This window comes from Manacus candei, unplaced genomic scaffold (genome assembly GCF_025592945.1).
Source record: "Manacus candei isolate 608988 ecotype Guabito, Panama unplaced genomic scaffold, ASM2559294v1 h1tg000059l, whole genome shotgun sequence".
Taxonomy (NCBI): Eukaryota; Metazoa; Chordata; class Aves; order Passeriformes; family Pipridae; genus Manacus; species Manacus candei.
The window spans coordinates 3469610-3496217 of record NW_026138107.1 but is presented as its reverse complement, the minus strand read 5'-3'; the positions used below and the strand labels follow the sequence as shown (position 1 = coordinate 3496217).

General features: G+C 37.8%; 1 protein-coding gene across 4 annotated transcripts in view; it reads right to left on the bottom strand.

Annotated features, from left to right (window-relative positions):
- The window catches only part of RIT2 (Ras like without CAAX 2), a 173098-nt gene that overhangs the window by 88932 nt on the left and 57558 nt on the right, over positions 1-26608 (bottom strand). For all 4 annotated transcript variants that reach the window (XM_051803752.1, XM_051803754.1, XM_051803755.1 and 1 more), the window contains exons 3-4: positions 18775-18848; positions 166-357 (exon numbers count right to left, since the gene is read on the bottom strand). In XM_051803752.1, the coding sequence (XP_051659712.1) occupies positions 166-357; positions 18775-18848 (266 nt within the window). The remainder of the gene's footprint in view (positions 1-165; positions 358-18774; positions 18849-26608) is intronic.

Below are 26608 nucleotides of genomic sequence, written 5' to 3'. Positions count from 1 at the left end.
AAAGCACAACAAACACCTTAATTTATTATGAGTCCTAGTTTGCTGGTCTTTGATTAAACCTCACCTTGTATTAATAATTCTCAGTGATACTGTACAACATATGCTACGGAAACCCCTGAGGCAGGCAAGGAAAACCAAGCCAAACACAGTGGAGAAGTCACTTACCTGTCTGAACTCTTCAAGATCTATTTTGTTTCCCACCAGCACCACAGGGATGTCATAGGTGTGCCGGACACGATAAATGAGCTCCTTGAACTCAGCAGCTTCTTGGAAGGATTGGCGGTCTGTGATGGAGTAGCAGATAATGAAGCCTTCTCCACCTCGCATGTATTGGTCCCTCATGGCTGTGAATTCTGCCTGCAGAATAGGCAGAAAACATATACTAATTTGGCAAACAAAATTATCCATCTGTAAATAACAAACTTGCTGAAAACCTCCACGATTCCCCATATAATTTCACACTGCTCGTTTTTTACTCTTTTGAAAGCTGCTTGCTGAAACTTGTGCATCCTTCTTGGTTCATCCACCACAATAAAAAGGATTTCTCTGAGGACTTTTTTTTTTTACCTTTTCCTATCAAGGGAACTCTATCCTTTAAGAATATGAACTTACTATACCAGTGTCTGTATACAGAAAATACTGCCTCATGTATTACCAGAACCTTCTGCAGTACTGCCAGTACAAAGAGATGATGTGCATTTGAATGAGTATTAACAGGTGCAATAGAAAAGCTATATTACTATCTAGGGATAATAATATCTAGGTACAAATTCCTTATTATGCCCTCAATTCAAAAGCTCAGTAATATCAAAAAATATTCATTGTCTCTCACAGGCTTTGGAATAGTGCCTAGCAAAACAAGGGTAAAATCTGCAAAAAGTTCTGCTCTTTTGAAGGCTCTCAGAAATGCTAGGGGTTTCAGTTCAGTGTGGGATAGTGCCATTAAACGAGAATGAACAATTTCGAATAGTGAGAGAATTGGTCCAATTTTCTGCTCCTGCATTTTTCTCTTTTTATGTGTGTATTTATTGTCACAGCAACACTTCTGGTTACTGGTATGCTTTTTTCAGAAGTACTTAACAACTGCCACATTGTACAAAAATTGAGATTTAGTTTTCAAAAACTAGTCTCAGGAACTGTGGCTTGAGAATATGTTTTAAAGCCAGTTTCTTTCTCAAGTTTGTTTGCTTTTCTTGATCACAGCTCAGAATAACCCAATACCATGGCAACAGTCGGTCAGGATCAGAATCCTCCTGACAGAATCAGTTCTCCAGAGATATTAAGATGCAGGGAGGTCTGATAAAAAAAGAGTACACATATCAACATTGAACCATTTCTATGAGAAGCAGGATGCAATATCAAATCCTGTATTTTTTAGTCTATTGAGAATTTATGCTAGGATTTTTTAAACAGTTTAGGTTACATATATATATCCTCAGTCGTTGCTGAAAATTAAAGGGAAATGGATTGCTTATGTTCTTTTAAAAGTCTCAGCCTTAAATCTCTCTCAATAGTCATTCATGTTGATTGACAATGCTTCCTGTGAATAGACTTTCATGTTGACCATTATCATTTATTTATGATGTGTCTTTTACCCAAAGGCTTTATATATCATTGAAAATATTTCACCTGCTAGAGGAAAAAGTTCATCGAACTAAGCTTCAAAATGGCAGACTAATAGGCAATTTAAGGGTAGGATTCTGCTTTGGGACTTACTCAGAATTTCAAAATCTCTACATTATCATCCCTGGCATCCCAGGAGAGTTTATTAACCACCAAGCTAGAGCACAGAGTGGATCAAGTCATACTCTAGCCTACCCTTTTGAAATTGGATCTGCAAACAGTAGGGCAGTGGTGGGGAGAAACACTGCAGAGATCAAATAAAAAGTATTCCTACACTCTGTGGTTTGGACAAGACACTGAATGGAGATGTGTCTCTGTTGCCAGGTCTTTCCTTGCCATCTATGTTAGACAGTCACTAGAATAATAGACAATGTAATACCAAAGAGTCTCCAAGTTAAGAGCAGGGAGTGTTAATGACAAAACCCAGTCATTGACTGCATTCCTTGTTCTCAGATTCCAGGCTTTTATGCCAGAACAAAGTCTCACTGCAGACCCCTGTCCCTCATGCCCCTGGTTTTCTCCTTACATCAGTCACCCAGAACTGTTCTGCACCAGGAACTGAACTAGACTAGGATCTCTTCAAGCTTAGCAGACAATGGCAACCTTCTGTGAAGTTAACCTTGTGGATTAGACTCCTGAATTTTGTTGTCTGTGTAGCTGCAGTCAGCTACCTGAGCTCTTGTTATAACAAATGGTGAGCTATTCAATGCCATTAGTGGACTACAGATTGCTTCTGCTGATGAAAAAATAGTTATCTCTTTAGTTACCTAATTAATTATTTTCTTGTATCTATTATTTATTTTTAGAGCATTGGTAAAACAGAACAGAGACTCTAGTTAAAAGTGCATGTTTTCATATGGAACATAGAGCCCAGCCCAGATGACCTGCATTCCTGAATAAGAAATTTCATAAGTCAACCATTGTAGCACTGCATAACTGCTCTGCACAGACTTTTAAAGAGAATGAGCTCTGTTTAAGTGAGGTGATCCACCTTTAGGAAGTGCTCAGAACTTTGTACACTCCTTTATAGCCGTTTATGGCAAACTGAGAAGGAATTAGGTCACAGGTCCCTGTTTAAGTTACTCACAGTAAGTGACGTTCTGCAGCGCGAACAGTACCAGGATCACTCCCCAGGGATGCTTAATGGCTTTCCTTGACTGACAGGAGACCCTGGGTTCCTAATTTTACACACTGAATCATTCCAAAGGGACAAAGTCCTCAGCTTTTAGAGACTGCCACTCTTGAGTCAGAATCATTTACCTACACGTTCCGGTTCATGTCGGGCATATTTAAGGCTTTAAGGATATGAATGAATTTACCTATGCAATTTTTTATTATAGCATATTATTGCTGTTGATATACTAGACTAAACAGACAAAATGCTTTAGTGCCATGTTTGCAGTGATCAATTTTCAGAGGCATTAAGTATTCTGTGCAAACTGGACTGGGGACATCCACTTGGCTTTCCGTTGTTAACTCAGCTAGTCATTTCCATTCCAATTTTTTGATGTTGACTTTTACTTCTCAGCTTTTTCCCCTTGGCATGATTGCACAGTACAGAGTCAAGGACTCCAAGGTCAAACCTAAATAAGCCTTTTATTTGATTTCAAAAGAAGTGGATTTTTTCTTTGTTCATGAGGAACCTCAACATAATAATACATAGCAAGAAAAAGACTAAATATAATTGTCAATAAACATAATATAACCCTTGCAACACTGTATGCATATTATATACAAGACAAAGGACTAACATGCAACTAAATATTTTTATTCATTTTTTATTTCAAGTCCTACTCTATATTTCACATTTTTTCCTGTTTCTTTACAGCAAGAAAAAACAAAACTTAAGTTCACCTGGATTTTGTGAATGTCCAGGGGTAGATAGAGAGAGATCCAAAGGTTTTGCAGATTTTTCAGTGGTTTTATTTTTATATTAAGTCTGTTTTTTTTATAAAATGAACAACAGTGTATCTGTGCAGCTGACACATTAATATCTTCTTTAATTGTTTCCTGATGTACAAGGGACCTTTTAAAAATTATTCAGAAATAGTACTGGATATCAATTTCTACTCAATAAGGGAAAAATATGAAACATTCCCAAGTCAGTAAATGCCAAAGGGAAGAGACAGAAGGAAATCACACCCCCTCAAAAGGAAATCAATTCTGAGAATTAAAGTGAAGATTTGTCATGCTTACAGCACTTTGCAGCTTGACATCAGTCTCTAATACTCTCTTGTGTATAATGAGTAAGACTTAACTGAAAAGTGTGGTAAAAACTCTTCTGAAACAAAATCATTCTTCTCAGGAGATATGATACTTGAGAACAAGCGTCAAGCCTGGATAGAAACAAAATAAAACTTTTCTAAAAGTTGAAAGAAGTCAACATAACTTTTTACTTTCCTTTTTCCATTGTAATTGAATGCAGCAAAAAACTGTTGCTAATCCTCATAGGACTGTATATGTCTACCTGTTGTTGAAGACTGTTGTCAAGTAAATCTCTCAATGGATAGGTTGCTCCTGAATAGATGCCACATTTGCCTTTCATCAGTTATCAGGCATCTCACATGATTTTTTAAAGGTATCAGAGTAGCCTCACAATAACACAGAGCAGCTCCCTCAACATACTTGGATGTGTCTCATTGTGTTGTGCTGAACTGCACACACACACAGCTTGACTCACTTCACCCTTGTTTATCCCCCTCTACTCAAGGTGCTGTATCTCATTTAAACCTTCCTTGGAGGCACAAAGACCTGGGAGGTGTAAGAGCAGAACTTGCCTCTCTGTCTGGGCCAGAGAGAGTCTGAAGTGGGTTAGTACTTCTCATGTTCCTTATCACTGAATATTCACTTATTCCAGCAGCAGCCCCACATTTTTCCTGGTCTTCACGGAGTTGCCAGTGTACCTATAAGAAACCTATCTCATTGCCTTTTAACTTCTCAGAATGTTCAACTCCAGAAACAATTTGGCTTTCATAATCCGATTCATTCACAACCAAGAAATACTTCCATACCAATCCTTGGGAAACTGACCCTGTTTCAACATTTCATTTTTCTGAGTATGCTTTCTTTTTCTAGTAGCTTTTAATATAATAACTTAGTGAAGAGAAAACATCTAACCTCTCTTTTCTCTTCATCATCTTATCCTCTTTTACCCCATCTTTCATAATGAGCAAGAGAAATCTTTTCTCAAAGAGCAATATTGTTAATAAATTTTTAAATTCATACTGCTGTCATGGAAATATAAATAGAACTTGTATGTTGTTTGTTTTTTTTTTCATTAGAGACTTCTTTCCAAATAAGATCAGTATCTTAATGCCTCCAGAAGAGGAAACAAAGACATAGAGCAGCAAAGTCAGACTACACTTAGATACATAGATCTTTATGAAGACCTAGGTATGGTTTATGGGTTGCTATCAAACATAACAGCCTGGATCTCGTGTTCACCTCAGGACAATTCCACCTTGCTGACTGAAAGACTCTAGGAAAGTGTTTCACAAAGTTCCCCTAAGCCAAGCATGTTTCTTTACTGTTTCCTAAATATTTCCTCCTGGACAGTGCTGGAGAAAGATTGCTGGACTGGAAAAGGTTTTATTCAACTAGGAATACAAGTTGTTTGGAAGCAATGTCATCCACGTCACCATTTTACACCAGTAGAACCGTAAAGTGAAGCCAGTTCTCTCAGACCCCCGTGTTATGCATTGTTAATAGAGAACCTTGTCAGCCCCTAAAGGATAAAAGAGGGAGAAGAGAAGAACCAAAAAGAAGAGACAAGACAATGAGCAGAGGGTCAGAATATCTATCCCTTCTTTTTCATTGTGTGGGGATGTGTTTGAGGAGTAAACATGATGCAATGCTCAGAAGTGCAGCGCCTCTCCACACTCCTCAGAAGTGTGGTGCCTAGAAATTTAGAGATGAGGCACCTCGGAAACAAAGGTGTCATGTTTTTCAAACTGCACACACATTCCACATATTTTGATGTCTGTTCTTTTTTTATGATCTTGGCTTGTATATCTGGAAGAGGTCAGAGTCTCCCCAGGGAGGCCAGCCTCACAGTTTGAAGAATGTCACTTTCTATATCTTCTTGTCTTATATTCTGCTTGACTTTAGAACCAGGAATCTGCTAACAGATGTTCTTAATCAAAACTGTCTCCCTGATTACCACAGGGGTCACTCTTATTATGAAGAGTGGGGTTTTTTTTAAACACTTATAGCGAACACATGAGGGGTGGGATATGTTCCTGCAAACAGGTAAGATATTGTTCATCTAAGACAATGAACAAACAAAGGTAAAATGAGCAGAAAGGACACAGGAAACTCAGTGGAGGGGGAAAAAAAAATCTTCAAATACTGATAGAAGCAAAAGTAAAGGCAATAAAAGGAATACATGAAACTTGAAAAAAATCAGAATTTTTTATTTAAATAAGTTGAAAATTTCTTGACTCTCAGGAAAGCTTTTGGCAATATGGTCAATGACTAATTTTTAGTAGCAAATCTTTTTTAAAGCAAAAGTGCAGCCCTCCCATATCTATCTCAGTAAATTCTCTTACACAAACAAACATCACAGTTGACTTCACTGGGATTACATATCATCCACCTGGCACTGCTTGTCATAAAGTGTGCTTTTCTTTTACCACTTGAAATAGATTTAGCAAAGAAAAGTACACTGGTGAGAAGTTCTGTGATCATTATACGGTTTTCACAAATTTTTTAGTCTTTTTTGGGGGAGGGATAAAAGCAAGTAGTTTTTTAAAGTTTATTTGCAATATCAAGCAGCAACAGATCTGCATCAATTATGTTTCAAATAAGAAAACATCCAAAGAGGATGTTAGCTAGATAATATATTTTATAAACACTCTAATACCTGTACTAATCTTGATGCAGAAGATGGGCCTTGTTTTATCTGATTTCTACCCCTGAAGAGGTAGTCATCTATTCTACACTATAGAATTATAGATTTATTTAGTATTCAAGTCTCTCTGTCCCTCAGTAGAGAGGGATGGTTGGCTCCAGAGAGTAATTAAGATATGAGGAGTGACTTACTTTCATACATCTCCCACTACCTCAACAGAGACTAAGCACCAATCCCAGACTCTGAGATCCACAGTATCAGCCACAGCCTCTGCCCAGTCCTATCCTTCATGCATTTGGATGATAACTCTTGTCCTCCTCTTAATTCTAAACATTTCATTTGGCTTCTACAAGGCTGTTTTATTTCCAGTGGAGTTCAAAGGGTCGAGAGAATATAGCACCTAATGCCTACAACCAACAGAGGATTTTTCCCTTCACAGCACTCAGCAGTGGGAAATGCTGTCCCCCAGCATGGGTTAAGTAACACCAGGAGATAATAAAGATACACTTTTTTCCATCACAGAAGCCAAAGCTCCAAGCCTGCTACCTTTGCTCTCAGGATTCCAGCCTGTACCAGCTACAGGTACCCAGCAATGACACAACAGAAAACAAGAGATCACAAAACAATATCAACATCAATTCACACTCTCTTCTTTTTTCTCTCCTATTTCCAGCCTTCCTTTGCAAACAGCCACAACAAAAGGAGTTACCTAGCAAAAGACAGTGAAAAATTTGCAGCAGGTGGTACTTCAGCCACCTGTGCCAGCCTAAACCATCTGCCACATCACTGCGAGGAAGGAAGAGAGCTGAGTAACAGCTCTGACACAGACCAAAGGAAATGCAGGGGCTCTGGCTTAAATATGGGAGACAGGGATTGATTCTCTCTGTGTTGAGTCTCTACACTGCTCTGGTTGTACATCAAATCTCTCTCTCATGACCCTTTTTGCCCGCTGTAGTAATGATCCAGGAGCAGTTCAAAATGGGATTAGTATAAATGAGAATTAGCCCATAAGCCTGAAGTGGAAGTGCATTATTATTACAATCAGTCTCTTGATTAATGATCAGTCAGTGTCTCACGCCTTATAATTACAGGAAAGAATCCTTGCTTCTGTTACAAAACAGCAATATCCCTTTCCTTCTGTGAATTTGTACCAGGGACAAACTGCACGTCACTGATGATGGGAACAGTATGAAGATAACAAAAAAGATGTAGTCTATGTTCTCAGCAGACTAATGGCTTCTTGAACCTAATCTGACAGCCTTCCAAGGCAATATTATGAACTCCACACTGTACAAAATCAGTAGCTTTTTCTTAACTCTGTGAATGAACATGTAAAAAGGTAAGACAGGCCCGGAAATTAATCTGTAATTTAGAGGACAATCAGCAACCCTCTGTTTAAACTAATTTATTTACTTGGGAAGGGAAATAAAAGAAGAAAGAGAATATTCATAACAGGTGATCTTTTCTGGAAGACACAGGTATTCACTTCTGTGACAAATAGCAGCATTCCTTTTTAGCTGCCTATTTCCAAGGGTTTCCAGGTCAGCTCACCTAGGTAGGCTGATTAACAGGGAGCACATCAGGGTCTTGCCTAAGGGCAAGAAGGTGATCCAAGCTGAGTGAGTCAACTGAATGGATGGTTGACAACTTAAAAAACACAATTAGAAACACATCAAATATGAAATTCAAGCACAGATTACATCCCTAGTTTTCACAAAATTTTAGTTTCCATCTGACGCCCTTCCCCACGCTTATGTACTTCAGCATGAACCTGCTCACTCTAGAAACAGGTCTTCAGGCTCAGAGAAGAGATGGTATTACACTAGTCCTCAGTTAAGGATTCTTTCTGAAGTGTAATATACTTGTGAGGAAAGAGATGGATTCCTTCCCACTGGTTAATACATTTTCAAACTCCAACTACAGGAGAGGCTTTATGAAAACTAAAGTCCTGAACATAAAGAACAAATTAATTAAAAATAAATATGGTAATTTCTTAATATAAATTACTGTATCAGATTAATTCATGATGACACAAGTCTCGTCTTCATCCAAATGAGTCTGAGACTTCGAACTGATACGTCTAAACTATCACCCTTTCTGCAAGTCACAAATTTGTGAGGTGTAGTTTAGTTGTTGACTTTAAATCTGTATTAGAGACAATCTATTTTCATCACTACTGAAATCACGTTGTTTCCCACAAGTAGGCTTATAGATTCAGGTTCCCCTTCTCTTTTCAGCTATGATACTGCTTCCCATCATATCTGGTACTGCTCACAGTCACAGACCCTGCAGGATTAAGTCTCATGAAAATCAGGTCTAGATGTTCCTTCCCATCCTGAACATTGATGGATGACTATTTCACTGCCCCTTTACTAACTGCAGAGCATTTTATATGCACTCACTATTCTGTTTTCGCATGTCTGCATCATGACTGGCTTATGCAGGAAGATTGAACTACACTAGCCTGATAGAAAAAAAAAATAAGTAAAGATGAATTAATAAGGGAAACAAAAGACATATGAGAGTAACTTCCAATAAAATAACTCAAGATTGCAAAATATAGCATCATACAGTGACCCTTCTTTCTTACTGAGGAACTACTAAATAATCTGCACTGGCACTCAGACCCTCCCTTCTGATACAGCTTCTCTTCACTGAGATTCCCAGTGTTCCCACTCTAATTGCCCTCCTGCCTCCAGGTGATAATATATTTGCCAGTTTTCTGCAACTGTGCTTTTGTTAACTTTATTAATCCTACTCTTGCCAAGAGGGTTTGTCATACATAATAATGAAATACACAGTCTGTCACCTGGGAGATGATATCTACTTTTCATTCACCCCAAAATATGGATGGAATCATCATATCAATTCTCCCCAATGCCAGTGCAAACGCCTTGATGCTACACTCCCTAACTCAGAGAACTGTCTTTTTCTTTCATATTAATGCTAATAGTCTCTCTCTTAGGGATAAACACCTTAGTAATTTTCTCCTAAATGCAGGCACTGAAGCAATCTTCATCGTTAACTGCCTCTAAAACCCCCAAATGCATTTGGTTTATCATGCACCACATAATACTTTTTCCCCCTTCTCATTGATATGCAAGAAAGGATAAAGCCAGTTTTCACCTTTTATCACAAATGCATCATAAATGGTTAAAAGGAAAAAAAATAACAGCTTGATAAGTACATTTTAGTAAACAGCAGAGATAGGTGAAAAAAAAAAAAGAGAGAAACAACCCAGTAGTAAAGAGGTAATGACTGCAGCTATGAGCAAGGGCTTGCCAGGGATTCAAACGTGCTCTTGTCAGCTTATGTGGGCATCACAGGCTTCCCACCTTTCCCAGCGAGGCCTATACAGCCTTGCAGAAGTAAACCAGGAGACTGTGGAGTCAGACACCTCATTGCTCTGACAAATGACTGCAAATGATATTCTGGCTTGCATATATATTCTCTCATGATGACTTCCGTAACAAGTGTGTTTACCTTAAAAATTCCACCACATTGGTATTTCCCTCCCTGCCCCCGTAGAGATATAATTTGAGCTAAGAATCTGAAAAGGGGGGGGAAGGAAGAAGAAAAAAACCTGCAGAGTGGTTATTTTAGACTTTTGTAGAATTTAATCAATAGTGCACACATTTCTGCAACTCAAATTTACCTCAATGTTTAGATGAGGGATGCGTTCCCTGGGGACTACATAGATCACCACCAAAATGAATGCGAAATACCTGTGTTATAGCTGCATGGATTTTGTATTGCTTACAATACTAACATCCAATGTAGCTCTGTGACACGAAAGGACCAAATTGTCCTGTCCCCGTGACCTCCAGCACAAAGGAGATCTCAATGTTTTTTTTTTCTTTCCATTTGTGCAAATATTTCTGGAGCAACTGGGATGGTCAGGCAGCATTATGTGGACAGTTATAGTCATTGGGCTGGCATCTATCTGTAGTCCTGGATCACTGCTCTCAGTGACATTCTAGGGACTTGTGGGAACAGAGACTATGCTGAGACATGGATGGTGTGTCACATCCACTGTGAGCAGTTCACAAAATGTCTAAGGTCCCTTCACCTGACATGCAGCTATCCAGCTTTAAGAGATTTCAATGGGACCAACTCTTCTCTGTCAAACTTTTTTAAGAATGTTAGCATCACTTCCTGAATTCAAAATACATTGAAGTTTAAATCCAGATCCATTATTATGATATCTTGGCCTTAAAGTAAATTAGGGATAGTTAAACTAAACCTAATTCACTTCTGGTGGGGGAGATGACACTTGTTTTCAGGTCCACAGCCTCTGTGCATGCCTATAAAACAGGGGTATATTTTCATTGCTCCAGGATAATGCTAAAAAGACAAAGGCAGAGCTCCAAAACTGTAAGTCATGAGGTACCTAAGTTAGATCAATAGATCCAGTCGAGAAAGAGAAGGCTCCAGGGAGACTTTAGAGAAGCTTCCAGCACCTAAAGGAGCTCCAAGAGAGCTGAAGAGGGAGTTCAGACAAGGGCCTGGAGTGATAGGATAAGGAGGAATGGCTTTAAACTGACAGAAGGCAGGGTTAGATTGGATATTAGGAAGAAATTCTAGGCCCTGAGGGTGCAGAGGTCCTGGCATAGGTTGCCCAGATAAGCAGTGGCTGCCCCATCCCAGGAAGTGTCCAAGGCCAGGTTGGACAGGGCTTGGAGAAACCCGGTCTAGTGGAAGGTGTCCCTGCCCATGGTAGAGGGTTCAGTCACTTCCAAACCAAAGCATTCTATGATTCTGTGATCCTGAAAGATCACAGTCGCTTCTGAGATACGCCAAAAGACAAGTCCAGAGCTCATCTGCAAGTCCAAAAGAGCGCAGTCTGACTTCAGCTTACTTCCAGGTGTTACTCAGGTACCCCACTGATTTCTTACACAGGTGCAGTCAACGGAGTTACTGCTAAACTTTTGAGGTTTTTTTTTCTTTTTAAAAGAAAAGATTGTTCCCTGGCATGGTCCATATCACATCATCCTGTGGTTCTGGAAACAACCTGGAACACCCATGGCAACAATTTACTCTCCTCATCCATTGGGCACAAAATAAAAGAAGGCACAAAAACCTTTCAAGCGATGCAAGCTATGCAAGCTCTCTCCTATGGAAGCGAGAAAATATATATTCAAAATATAACATGCTGAGGGGAAAGAAAAATTAAAAAAAAAAAAGAAAAAAACAGAAAATATTTCATATTTTCACTCTTTTATTCAATTCCCACTTTGCTCCTGAATTCTTTTTTGCAAATCTGGATAGATGCAATAACATTTCTCAGATTATAAAAGAGAGGTAATAAGAAATAGAGTTCAAGATGGTTCACTTTTTCTGTTTTGTTGGTGTTCTTGGTTTTGTTTTTGTGCTTGTTTTGGGGTTTTGGTTGTTAGTTTGGTTTTGTTTGGGTTTTTGTTTGTTTGTTTGTATTGGTTTGGTTCAGTTTGGTTTGGCTTGGTTTGGTTTGTTTGTTTGGGTTTTTTTTGTAGTGGTGAATTTCACTTCCAGAGTTCTGGGGCAAGGATATTGAAACTTCAGCTACAAAGATGTCCTTTGTTTTTAGGTTTTTCCATTCCTCTCTTGGTACTGTGACATAAAAATGACATTTTTAGAAACTACTTGCAGCAGTTCTTCTCATGCAGTTTTGCAAGGTAAAGGTTTGATAACACCACACAACTTTTTGCTTCTATTCTCTTTGTCCAGAGACACCACCATTCAGTGTATTAGATAAAGAATCCAGCAGGTACAGAACAGTATAAAGGGCACTTTTTGAAAATTCCAGTTTTTGGGACAACCTACATTTCCTGAGAAGCTTTAACATCCTGTTCTGAAAAAGATCCTTCTCTTGGTCACTTGGTCAGGTGAAAAGGCACCATTTGGTGCTGTAATACATGCTTGTATTCTCAGCATTCAAGCCAAATTTTTAGTCCTGGAAATACCTTCATGATGTCAGCTTCGTGAAAACTGATAGAGGGAAAAGACAGTCTTCTACCCACTGGAGTCCCTGGTTTGTGTACATCTGCTTGATAACAAGCAGTTTTTGATAGTAAACCTCTGTAAAACAGAATTCCTAGTGAGATTATCTAGGATAGTCGCATATACATAAAGAAATCAGGACACAGAGTATGTCCAGTGCCTGCTGGCTCATCAAAGTGCTTCAATGACATTCTACAGTGGAAAGGAAACATACAGAATAGTTTCTAATGCTGGAAGAAAAGGCAAATTTACATTATCACAATGTGATAATGTGGAGGACCTGGATAAAGTTTACTCATATGGAATGTGTTTATATAGGTGTTTTCCATACAATATACAGCAGAACAAAATAAACAAAAAAAAAATCCTCAAACCCCAAATAAATAAATAAAAAATAAAATTAAAGATACTGATAATAATAAAGAACCAAAACACAAAGAAAAAACCCAAAACAACCAAAAAAATCAGCAAGGAAATACTACAAGGAAAAATTTGAAAAGAAGAAAAAAAGATTTTGCTATTTTTATCAAAATTTATAATAAAATATTTTCTGCTTTTAAATGTTTTCATTTTCTTAAAAAAATATAAATCAAGTAGCAACACCACTGTATATTTATCTGTTTTTTTAAGTTGTTAGTTAGACAAAGAACAGTGAGAGAGAAAACATTTCGAGAGGAAATATTTCAAGAAAAAAACAAAAAGAAGACTTTATTGAAAGAGAACAGGAAACACTGGAAAGTGTTCTTCCACCTGCAATATGGAACCTGCACCACTGACTTTCCTTAAGTGGAATGGTAGCAAGGGGCAGGAAATCAGTGCTGTCAGACTCAATCAATGCTGATGTTCACCCTAAATCCTTGCCCCTCACAACGTTATTGCATCTGTTACACAGAAAGATAAATGCAGACCTAGAAACACAAACGGATCAACCCTTTATTGCATCATGATTCACTCATTGCAGGGATAAGAAAGGAAACTGGGAATTTTGGCTGTTGCCAGTTGCCTGTTCCTTCTTCACTAATATACTCTTTTCTCTTTTTTTTTGGCAGCATATGCCTAGATCTTTTCCTACTGAAGAATATTTTACCCATAATTTGAAGGAAATTGGTGCCATGTCTGCAATTTCATCTGTGATTTATTGTAACAGTTTTGTTTTCTTTTTCACTCAGTATCTGTGCCTATTAAGTGTGTCTCCAAAATCTGTCCACTGACAAATAAAATGACTGGGTCAAGGGAGAGATTTTAGTTCTTCCCAGAAAGCACAGAGCAATTTGTCTTGAGAATCCACATAATTTCCAATGCTAGGGTTTGACTTTCTAAGTTTGTCATCAACAGCCTATGAAAAAAACAGCATACAAAGAAGATAAAACTGATGTTCTTCGCTTAATACAGTGTTAATGGTTGCTGCTTACTTCACTGCCCCTATGCTTTAAAAATAAAGTGGATTTCATTTACGCACTTCAGTACCTAGCAGAAAGTGCACTAAAATTATTTTCCCCTCATAAGAACACGCTGTAAAGGCCCATTAAGACATAATTACTGCCAAAAAGGAATCTTACATTTCCTTGAGATAAGCTGCAGTAGTGTACTTTGATATTTGACTTCCATTGATTCGGGATTAGAGCAGCACGTTTAGATAATAAGCAGAAGGATCTTAGATAACAGCCTGAGTGAATCATCGGACCATAGTGTTTAGTCTGAGAAAGTGTGTTTATCTGAAGGGCTCTTGGGACTAATACGGTTCCTCTTCAAAGCTTGAAGCAGGGGGTAAGAATCATAGTCCTGCAGGTTGGCAGGATAAACATGTCCTGTGATTTGCTAGCAATTTGAGAGATGGATTCCAGTATAGAGCACACTGTTGCTGTCAGGTTGAAAAGTGTCTGCCTGGAAATGAATTCACGCGCACACAAAGGAAAATCTCCCTGAAATGGCATGCCATCACATTTTAAGGCCAATTTTTCAAGTCTCTGACTCACACCTGGGAAATATACTGGTGCACTAAGTTTATCATAAAAAGCCCACATTTTAGCAGACAAAAATTGGTGCAATAATCTCAAAATGTACTGTCTCACTGACAGGTATGGAAATCCATATTCCTGTGGATTTGCCTGCTTTGTGTCTGAAAACAATTTTGCCTTTTTTAATAGAGTCACAGAGTCATCTCAGATTGGTTTTCAGTGAAGGGAACTCTGCGGCTTTTTTAGTGTTCGGCGTGAGGTTTGAACATAGAGATTGGGTAATGTGTCATAGAGAGGAAAGCTGCGGCAGGAATAAAAGCTCCTGTGTCAGTCAACAGTTTATAAATACAGCAGGAGAGATAACTGCTGTGTGTGCTCCATGAAAAGCATACTTCTGGGCTCCAGAAGTAGCAACATATTTTTAAGTTAAAGGAGAGGCTGATAAAACACAAACGAATGAACAGAAGGTTCCTACAACTCTGTGTGGAAGGTTTTTGTGCGCGGTTGGAGCATCCGGGGGTTGTCGCTCTCTGAGAATAATTGTGAAGGGAACTGAATACAGAATAAAGAGCTTGAGGTCTGAATGTCCTTTCATTTGCACCTACAAGTTTCCTCGAAATCAAAGAGCTTATGTCAATTTGAATCGAATGTATGTAAAAGTAGATTAGTTTTCCGACACCTTGGATAAGAAAGGAGAAATCCCAGAACCACCTCCCCAAACACCACTTCCAAACTCAACAGACAGAAGCACATGCGTGAATTTCAAGGGAGAGTTCCTCAACAAATGTCTCATGGATATGGGTGAACAAGGAAGTTCAGGCCATCTTTATAGATAATCATTTGTGCTTCCTGGTTTCCACTAAGATTTTCCAATACACATCACATGCCACATTGTACATAGCCTTGAGAGTTTTGAGAGTTAAAAGCTAGCAAAATAAACTTCCTCAATTTTGTAAATGTGACCTCAATCTCACATTTACCCTCTGTTCAGTTTTATTTGCTTTTTTGTTTGTTTGTTTTAGTTGAAATGTAAATGCAAAAAGAAAACTTTTTGTTTAAGGAGATTACTTCTATTTAAAGAGCCAAAGGCATCACCAATAGCTAACTAAAGGAATTACTGATAGCTTCTTCTACATTCACTATGCCATTGAAAAAGAAAAAACAACATCAATTTTTTGTTCATTTTGTTGCTGCACAACAGGTTTTTGGTAGGAATTGCTCAAGAAAGGTCTGTTTATGGCAATACAGCTAAGAGGAGCTACATCAGCAATACCTGCTCTTGAAACTCTCTGAGGTAAACATAACCTGATTCTGTCTGAAGTTGACTGTGGTGAGCAAAGACAGGCTACCCAGCTGGCAGGTGTAGAGGGTGGTGAAAGCAGGTGCAGTGAGTTCAGTGAAGCTTAACTACTTACACTGGCCCTTACATTCATTAACAAAATGCCTCTTGTTGTACCTTCAGCGGAAAAAAGGTATTGGAATAGCACAAAAGGACAAATGAAGATGCATAAAACATGGATCCAGAGTTTATGGAACATCAGTTTGCTTCCTGAGAGAAGCAGTTGGTTGCATTTATTAGTGTTTATCTATATGCAAAAGAAGATAAAGATCAGTAACTAGATGAACCATACAAATAGTTTACTAATGTTCCTGTTTTTCACTTTGAATGTTTTTTAACTTCAGAAATTTGAGAACCATAAATGTATTCCTGAACCACCATCTGTGTTTTTAGTGCCTCAAACTGCATCTACCAGTTAAAACACCAAAGATTTTTATCTAGTGTCAGGTATGAAATCTCATGTGGATTTTTAGCTCTAGATTGTTAATAACAAAGTATATGAATTATTATTAATTAATTTGGTCAGCGTTGAAGTCTTCAATTACCGTATAGGTACAGCAAGGAAAGGAGAAGATATTTGTTGAAACATATCCTCGAGCATAACAACAAAGTACATTAACTTCAGTTGGTTTCTCTATTGACTTCTTGTGTTTCCCAAATAGGGATGAGTTACAATTTTAGCTCCTTTATCTTCTGAAGTGATTAAAGTCATTATTCAAAGCTAATGATGAAGTATTTATGACTGCGAGGGCACCCAGAGAGATGAGATTTCCATTACATGATTTAGAAGCTGTAACACCAGCTCTAATTTAACACAAAACTTAGGTAAAAAAACTCAGCAAGGCAGCATCAGAGCACACACCATCGACAGCATAAGTGGGTGTCTTGGAGTCACCAAAGTCAGAGCAGAAATTCAGGGTGAGCTTCAGTGAGAGCAACATTAAGTCCTCTGTGAAGAAAGAGGCTATTTCAGCTGTTGACTTCAATGGGAGTTGGATTAGGTCTTGATTTATTCTGGAGCTGTGTAGTAGAGAGGCAACAAATCCAAAGACATCTGCAAAGACAAGCAGCTAAATCCAGGGCACTTAGAATGGACAGTTCCTGAAAAATAGCAGGGAAGGAAAGTGGGAAGGGCTTCCTAACACAGTGACACTGGGACGTGTTTCAGTGATGAAAGTTGCCACTGGAACAACAGGGAAATTTAAAACAGAGATTTTCTCATATCAATTCAGCTCAGTGGAATCAATCCAACTGAAGTAGAATAGCTACGGCCAGGCTGCACAGTGGCCTGGGATGATGTATCTGCAGAGTGTGGTGCTTCTGCCACAGCTCTCCGCTTGCTATGAAGAAGAGTGGCTGAGGGAACAGGGGAGATTTAAATGGGATATTAAGAAAAAATTTCTTCACTGAAAGGATTGTCAATCACTGGTGCAGGCCTCCCAGGGCAGTGGTGGAGTCACCATCCCTAGAGGGATTGAAAAGTCATGTAGATGGGACACTTGGGTACATGGTTTAGTGGTGGGTTTGGTAGGGCTGGGGAATAGTTGGACTCAATTATCTTAAAGATCTTTTCCAGCCTTAAAAATTCCATGATTCTATGAAATACCTACACTGTATTTTATTACTATCATTAGATGCCAAGGACCTCTAAAATTATGGCTCCTTCTAGAAACAAATCTCAAAACTCTCCATCTTTACTTTTGCTCTTAGCAGCTTTCACTGACTGCATTATTCTCATTTCATTTCTTACCTTACAATTGTCTGTTCTGATAAAATTCTTAATCTGGGCAATCATATCCATACCCCATAAAGTAAGAATGAGGCTTAGTTCTAGTTTTTTTATATGATCAAAAATAAAACAAAAATGCAAAAATTATACAGTTTTATGGGGGATTTTTTTCCCAAAATATGAACATGCCTGAAAATAGATGAGTTTCCTTAAATTCCTGGCAGCAGACTGCATTCCCCACCATTTGCAGTGCCCAGATCAGGTACACCCAGACACTTGAGGAGTAGATATCAAGGCTTCCAGGCTTCTACTTCCTAAGTCTTTGTTTGCTTATTTGTTTTAAGTACCTGTTCTCCTTATTGGTTATCTTGTTCCTGCACAAGGTTCACACACATTATGGAAACTGGTAAAATTTTCGAAGCCTTCAGACAGAACCTATAACACATCTCAGGAAAAGATCAACAACTGGCAACAAGTGTTTGCTTTGATTAAATAGTAAAAATATGTTGAGACTGAAAGAGGATGAACTGAGTCAGGTAGAAGAAATTCTTGTATTTAACTCTTTTGTCTTCATTATTGTACGCGAAAATTAGTTCCCTGACTGATGTTCACATGAGTACATACATGTTGTCATAGAAATCACAGAAACAGAGAATGGTTTCTGTTGGAAGGGACCTTAAAGATTGTCTCGTTCCAAAACCCTGCCATGGGCAGGGACACTTTCCACTAGATCAGGTTGCTCCAAGCCCCGTAAAATCCCTCCTTGGACACTTCCAGGGATAGGGCAGCCACAGCTTCTCTGGGCAACCTGTATGTGTGCTACTTTTGGCATTAAGATCTTTTCCTTCTTGGTCAGCATTTCATATTTAAATATAGTGTAGGGAGGAGAAGAGGTGTAACGAGATCTACAAGTAATCTACAAGTAAGACCAGAAAATTCCTGAAGTATACACAGAAAAGCAGGAATGAGAAAGACATAAGACAAACTAATAACAGCATTTATTCATTCCATTATTGTGATAGATATTCCTGTAAGAAAAAGAAACAAACAGTTTTTTGTCTTTTGCTTATTTAAACTTTGCTTATTTAAACTCTTCTCCTAAAATTTGGAAGTTAAACTATGCTATACTGCAGCACTGCTTTAATCTTCTCCTTTGTTAATTCTAGGTGTTATTCTGCCACTGGTACTTTTATGTTTGAATAGGGAACTTCTTTTCTAGCTGTGTGACCCGTAAATCTGAGGTTAAAATCTTTGAGTTTATCTCTGATTGAATGATTCACATTGAAAAATTACTCACCTGCCCAGCAGTGTCTAGAATGTCCAAATAGGCTGGTTCATCGTCAATTCGGACTTGAGTTTTATAGGCATCCTCTGAAAGACACGGTGCAGTTTGATTAAGCATATGAGTGGCTCAGAGAATGGAAAATGAAATAGTTTTGCCAGTTTGGAGTAGGCTTTTCAAAAGCTCTTCAGTCTGACCTAACTTTGCTTTACTTCAAGTCAACAAGTCCCTTTTTGAAATCCTATCATCACTACAAACTACTAGCAAAAGGGAGTCCTTTCTATCACATACCTCAAAATATAAAAATTAAATTTATCTTTCTTTAAAAGGGTAGCACAGACCACAAGTGCTGTTTAAGCCACAAAGATTCAGAGATACTGTGCTGGTGCTATGCAGGAGAGAGGTTTTTGCTTACCACAATGATCCTTCCACAGAGCTTTTCTAGCACATAATTTCAATTTAAGAATTGTCTAAATTATTGGGATAGACTCCTTATGGCTGAAGGGGGCTCCTGCCTCAGGTATGTCAGAACAATTATTTAAACTTCTTTATATCTCCAAGAGAGGCTGAGGATAGATTTTTTTAAAACTAAATTCTGTAATCAGTGTCCTCACACTTTTCATTGCTGGGGGTGGAGAAGGAAAAACTCTCTTTTATGGGCTGTTCCCTTAGCTCGTGATTTTGTCAACCTAAATTTAGAAGAAGAAAAACAAAGAAAAGGTGGATTCCCATTTGTACAAGATGTTTTCCTCACATTTCAATTTCATTCCCCTCTCAACATTTGCATTTTCTTCATAAGATTAAAAGGAGCTTAGATACTGTTCCATGTTTATACTTGAAATTGTCTCGGAACTTATCTATGTTGTTTAATTAAACAATAATGTAGAGCAGTCTGAGTGGGTTTTGTGGCTGACATTATGCATTGGCTGTGCACTGAGGCATGAAGACAAGTGTTTTTGATGTGTCTGAGAGGTGTCATTAATCATCATCAGAATATAGCTAGGCCTATCCAAACAGTCAATCCTGCCAGAGACCCTCAGGACTGGGCTCTTGATAAATGTTGAGATAATATTGGGATTATAATATGGGATTATACTGCAGGTGGATGTAATTCTCAAGACATTCCAGTTTGTGCCGTAATATGTGTATTGCATCATATAGCACTTTATAAAAGCATGTGAAAACCTGCTTTCGACCTGCACAAGAGAAAAACTAAGGCATTTGGATGCAAATGGTTCTGGATGACCTTAACTCAGGACCCCTCATATGCAGCCAGAGAATTGCTATTTTTAATGACATTATCACATACAATATTTTCCACGACTCTCCTCTTTACTCTGGGCCTCAGCTCAGCAAATTAATAGGCATGTGCCTTGCTTTAAACAAATACCTAATCCACTTGATATTGGGATGGCTCAGAGACTTAATTAATTGCACGATACGTTGCCATGCTGAGAAAGCCAGACCAAGCCAACCAACAGATGTTTTGGTTAATAGATCTTTTTGTAGGGATTGCTGAATAAGAAACTCTGTGCCAAAGAGTGGTCATATAGAAGGAACTGGCTACTTGCAGTTTAAGTAATCTGTTATCACAGTGGTATCTACAGTAGATTTATCTTCTTCTTTCTTTTTTTATAATTTTCTTGTTAACTAAAAAGTGAAAACAAAATATGGAAGTATGCAAAATCAATCATGGTATTTCCTTCATATGTAATCTATTAACACTATCAAGTATTATTGATATACTTCCATGCAGGTGGGTGCCCATTTGCATTACATTACTGTGTACATAATTAACATATGACTTGCATAAATTTAGCTTGCACTTTTGGCTCTGCAGCTGGATTCTCTGAAGCCAATGGTCCTACTTCTCCCTTCACTTAGACCAATGTGAATTTTAATACAGCAGCTTTAAAACAGTTAACGCAGAGAGAGATTTGCAGACATAAATTCAGCTTGGATAAAAATGAATCTAAATAAATCCTGTCTTATTTGCTAAGGAAATGAATTAGGAATTCAGAGTTAGTTATAACTAGAAGACCCACTGGCCTCTGAATATAAGTTACAGCTTTCAGTAAGTAAATGTAAGAGATCTACCCTACTGAGCTACTTCGGGTGTACCCCGATACCACGTCACTGTCGTCAGTGAACTGTCAACTGCTAAAATTGAAACCTTTTCCCTTGCAGAGACAATGCTGAATGCACAAGCACATTTTGTCATTTTCATTTAGTTTGTTTTCCCAAACTACTGACCTTAAAGCATTTCACAATGAAGTGCCAGAATCCCTGTCCCAGTCTGATCTTTGATATATGCTAATGTCTTCGGTTGGTGGTGGAGAAACATGTCGTGTTAAGCATTGACCAAGCACATGAATCTAAATGGGTTTCTAGGCAAATGGATTTGGAAAATGCTTTCCACTTACAGGATTTGCTTTTGCCCTGGGAAATGAAGAGATGAAACTGAGAGGAGTTATGAGTTTCCCTTGTAACATTCTCTCTCTGCATATGTGCAAAAAGCACAATAACACAGATAATATAGAAAAGCTTAAGTATGTCCTTAGTTGGGGTGTGCTAAGCTGGGGATATTCTCAAGCATTTGAATGGAAAACAGATGAGAGTTTTAACTCTTATTTAAAGCACATATAAGGGAAGTTCTAAAGCCCACAATTACCAAAGAAATCACTATTTTGAACCAACACCCTCATACCAGAGATCACATTGTAGCAGCCACTTATGAGCTGATACCTTCCTAATGTTCAAACCCAGTCATTCCTTTGAAGGACACTATCTTTACATTTATCCTGTGGATTCACTGATTCCTTGAGTTATTAGGATAATGTATACCTTCTAAGGTAGGAGGTAGAAGGAAAATGCATAAATTGAAAACTATATTTCACATATCATGTGATATGGAACAAGACAAGCCAAGAGTGGAAGGGTACTATTTAGTCCTGTTCTACAATTAGAACTTTTAAACTGGGATTTAATATCAGAAAGTAGTATAAATAGAGGCTCAGCTCTCTTTCCTGTCTGTTACACAGACAAACATCTTTATTTTATTTAGACTACGAGGCAGAGGCATCAACCCAGAAAGAAACCACCTTCCAGAGATCAAAAGTTGGGTGTGTTTGTATACTGGACCTAGTTAATATGTTTTTGGTTTATTTGTAGCTATAATGTTAAGTACAAACCCTGGGTATCTTTGCATGTTTCCCGCAGGATTTCAGAAGGGAATACTGTGTGGATAACCTTGTAATTTTAGGCAGCATTGTACAAATTATGGTCACATTAAGGAAAGAGAAGCCCTGAGACCCTGCTGTAAAGAGCAGGAACATGCTGTTTGCCTGTGGACAGAGAAGTGAAGACGTTCCCCTGAAATAACATGTGAGTGTATATAAAAAAAAAAAAAGCAGGAAAGTCTTCACCATGAATACTAACAAAATCACTCTCCAATATCCTCTCTTTAAAAATTATTCACATTATTACAAATGATGTCCTGTGTATTTACACTACTCACAATGTTTGAGTACTTTACATTTTCTTTCACCTAATTAATTTATAATATGAGTATAATGCTCCTTTTGAAGTTAATTTGGGGGCTAGTAAGCCACTTTACATCCCACAGTTCTAAGGAGGGTTATTTATTAAAAGGCCAAAGTACAGCTGCTGCTTCAGTAAAGTATTAAGACAACATACAAAACAGACATCAGGCAATAAATCACACTATAATTATGTATTTCATATTAAGTTCAAGATTAGTCTTTTTCTGTGAGGTTAACTGTAAAGTCTCTATTTTTGGTTTAGGTAATATGTAGCAGAAAGATAGGGCATTATAAGAAAAAGACTGTGAATGGAGTTTATTCATATTGCTGTAAAATCTAACAATGTTTCAAACACTGACTGAAACAATGGTCATTTTTTAGGGTACTAAAGAGAAAAATGAAACAAAACTCCTCCATCCTTTCAATCTGAATAATATGCGAATATATGAACTGTATAGTTAAAGAGAATTTCTTTTTTATTTTTTTTCCACACGTAATATGGACTTTTAAAAAATCTTATTTCCTATGAAGATTAAAAATAAAAATGAAAATAGGTAAAAAATTCATTACAAAGGACAATACCATTTGGATTCCATTATTACTGACCATTTACTGTTTTGCAGGGTGGGAGAAAAACAAACAGAGCACCAATTGTTTTTGGAATGGCACTTGTTCCTTTTCCCCTATATCTCATTTAAACCATGAAAAAATGTTTTCTTCAAAGGTTTTTTTTCTAACTTCTCTTTCTTAATTGTTTGATTGCCTATTGCAGTACTACGGCAGAAAGGAAAAACAAAATCATTACAATTTTTAAGCTTTTTGATATCTGGCTTTTTTTTTTGTGTATGTGTGTATAAAATTAATACATTCTCTTTTTTCAGCTTTCCTTTTTTTATAAGACATCATTCTGGAGACAGAGGTACAGTAATTAATTCAAAGCTGTGTTTCAATCAGTTATCTTAGCACTGGAGAAGCTGAATTCATAAAAAATATATCAAAGCATTTTTTCAGCTATGAGCAGGTAACTGCTTCATGACAAATAGATTTGGATGGTGTACAGTTTAAAGGGGAGTTGGAATGGGCTTTTCATCTGCATTACAGACAAGTTCCAGTCCCTGAAATGTAGGTCAGCTGCTTCTTTCTTCCATTTGTTAATTCTGCCTACATGCCTTCTAAATAAATACTCTCTTCTGTCTTATACAATATTAATTGCAGTTAAAACCAATCAGATTCATATATGTAGATGAGCCAAAAGATGGTTTATTTGGCTGAGGAGGTATCAAACCAGCAGAAGGAATCCAAGCTCAGTCAGCCACACCTGGAATTCTGCCTTTTGTTGTTCTTACTGTGTGCCAAGGAACAGCAGGAGATACAGCTCTTGTTGTGCTTAGATTATCTGCTACAAACGCATTTTAATTTAGCAATGCTCCTGAATTTAGGATGGTCATGAGTCTTTGGCTGGGTGGGTGCTGTTTCTATTTGCAGCAAGGAATTTTTGAATAGAAAGAGTGGATGAACAGAGATGTAAACCACTGTACCAAATACTACACATAAGCTCCTTCTATTTGAGATAAGAATATGCATGTCATAGGAATTACCCATCAAAATACATTGGTATTACAACCTCCCTTAGCACATAATTATTTTCCTGGAGTATTGGTGTTTTATAATTTGGGTGAACACTGCTATCAGCATTTTGCAGACAAGGACACCAAGTCACAGAGGGTGCCTTCCTATGAGCTATGCACACATGATAAGCAATGGATGGTTTAGAAGAGTAGAACTGACAGATTTGATTGCCTTGTATTCTGTAAATACTCTCATAGATAACAGTATCCCTTAAAATAATGCAAGTAGGAATATTAGTACTTGACCAGAAACTGGGATATGTAAATATTCCAGTTCTGTTACATCATTCTACATTATATCTGCAATTAAGAACACTTCTTAAGAATATTCTTTCCAGGGATGCTGTTTTTCATTTCTCAGCATTGAACCGCATTTGCCTTTGTGCTGTCACTTCTGTAGCTTTGTCAGGTCTTTGCCAGATCCTTCAGGTTTTGCTCAGTTTTGTGTTAACAGCACAAATTGCCTTCTCTCACCTAAAAAAGCAATAGTGACAGACAACATCATCCCAGGCAGAAGAATCTTGGTGATGGTTTGCAGAAGATATTTGCCTTCCCAAACCCAAAGACAGAAACACTTCCTTCACTAACCACTCACTTTGAACACCTCAGCTGTTTCTATGAAAGAGACACAGGTAAGTAATACAGCATTTAATGCAGATATTACCTCTCTGCTAGACTATAAAAAAACTAGTGTAGGCCTTGAGGAAATTAAAATAGCGTGAGAAAAAACAAAACATTATTCACGTTAAGTGCTTATCGTAAAAGGAATTCATACATTTATTCATTACATATTCAGTTGCATGATGAAAAATACAGTACTTTCTATGTCTCAGTTTTCATTTTAGCATTCAAATTACCATAAACATATTTTCAGATAAGATACTAAACCAAGGTTTTGGCCACATATGTCTTCAGAAAATATTCTGTAATGATGTTTTCAAATGGCCTTGCTAAATTCAAATACATATCACTATTGCACATTCCAGTTCTCCTTAATTCCAATAGAAGACACAATTCTTTGTTTCCTTTTTTTAGCCTTTGCTCATTTTCATGTCATGCTCTTAACTAAATACTGTGCTCTGTTTTAGAAATTCCTCTGTCTTCAATGGTGCATAAAAACTAATCCTTGTGTGCTCACTGGCAAAGTTGCCCAGAAAAGCTGTGGCTGCCCCATCCCTGAAAGTGTTCGAGGTCAGGTTGGACAGGGCTTGGAGCAACCTGGAACAGTAGAAGGTGTCCCTGCCCATCTCAAGAGGATTGGAATGAGATGAGCTTTAAGGTCCCTTCCAATGAAAACCGTTCTATGATTCTGCAATTCATAAGATAATTGATGATTTCAAGGAGTAAAGACGTAAATAGAAGGGGAAAAAAATTGCTTCTGTTCTCTAAGGTTGAAAACAAAAGTGCTGAAAAATGTTTGTTGATTTTGTCCTCCTAATATAAGCACTGCTGATATCTTCAGTGGAAAGCAGAAGCATAACTAGACTATGCCCCAATCCTCAAATAAACCTCTGGACTTAATCCTAATTAATGAAATGTGGTGTCTAAATACTTGGAAGGGCATGGGGCATAGAATTATAGAATCATAGAATGGTTTGAGTTTAAGAGACCTTAAAGAATCTTGTTCCAACCCCCCTACCACAGGTAAAGACTCCTTCCCCTAGACCAGGTTGCTCAAAGCCCCATCCAACCTGGCCTTGAACATCTTCACAGATAACCTGTTGAGCATCCAGAATTGTTGCAGAATAAAAATCTTAGTTTAGACTCAGTAAGTCCCATGGAGCTCTGACTATTTGTTATCAGCAGTTTTTAACTGAGCCATCTTCACTGTACTCTTGTCTCACTCCTTTACCTTAGTATCTGGCTGCATCTGCTTCCAATAATTCAACTAAAAGCTTCCTCAGCCTAATGGGCATTTCTGTTCAGTTCTCACCTCACTGCAGTGCTCCTCTCCTAATGCCATTATGTATCTGTCTTAAAACAGCTGCTCTCAAATTATCTTCCTCCCTCTTGTTGGGCTGCCTAATGTTTCAGATCTGTGCTCTTCTACAGGGCAAGACTGATAACACCGAGCTGCTGAAGGAGCCTGATTGATTTTCGGCTTTGGATGTGTATGTGCCAGACTTTTTGGTGACTTGAAATGCACCCTGTGCCCTGAAAATTGGGAAATGAGTTATGCATTGTACTTTCCCTCTTCTATTTTTTTTTTTCAGTTGTACCTGTATGTACAAACAGCTCTTCTTTTCTTTGGCATCAGCTTACAGTTTCATTACTGCGGTATGCTTTCTTTCTCTGCTGAAAAGCATGGGAAGCAAAAGCAGCTTAATCTCAATTAGTCTTTGGTAAGCACAAAAAAAAAAAAAAGGCTTAAAAGTATTATCTGTGCTCTAAAATGTTTTATGTGTTCAGAATTTCAAGTGAATTGAACTGTGAGCTGGTCAAATCTGGTTTCTCTTCTACCTTTGAGTCCTTGTGGTCATGATTTTTATTAACAAAACTGTTGAGAAGAAGAAAATGGCTGGCATGGCTTTCAAGAAGAACCAAAATTAAGACTGATTGTCCTGAACGATGTTGCATGGGAGAGGTTTTCTTCTACATGCACTAATCAAGAAGAATACAAAGCATAATGTACAACAGAAAATTCAAGGTAAGATACCCACTTTCAGGCAATGGAGTTAA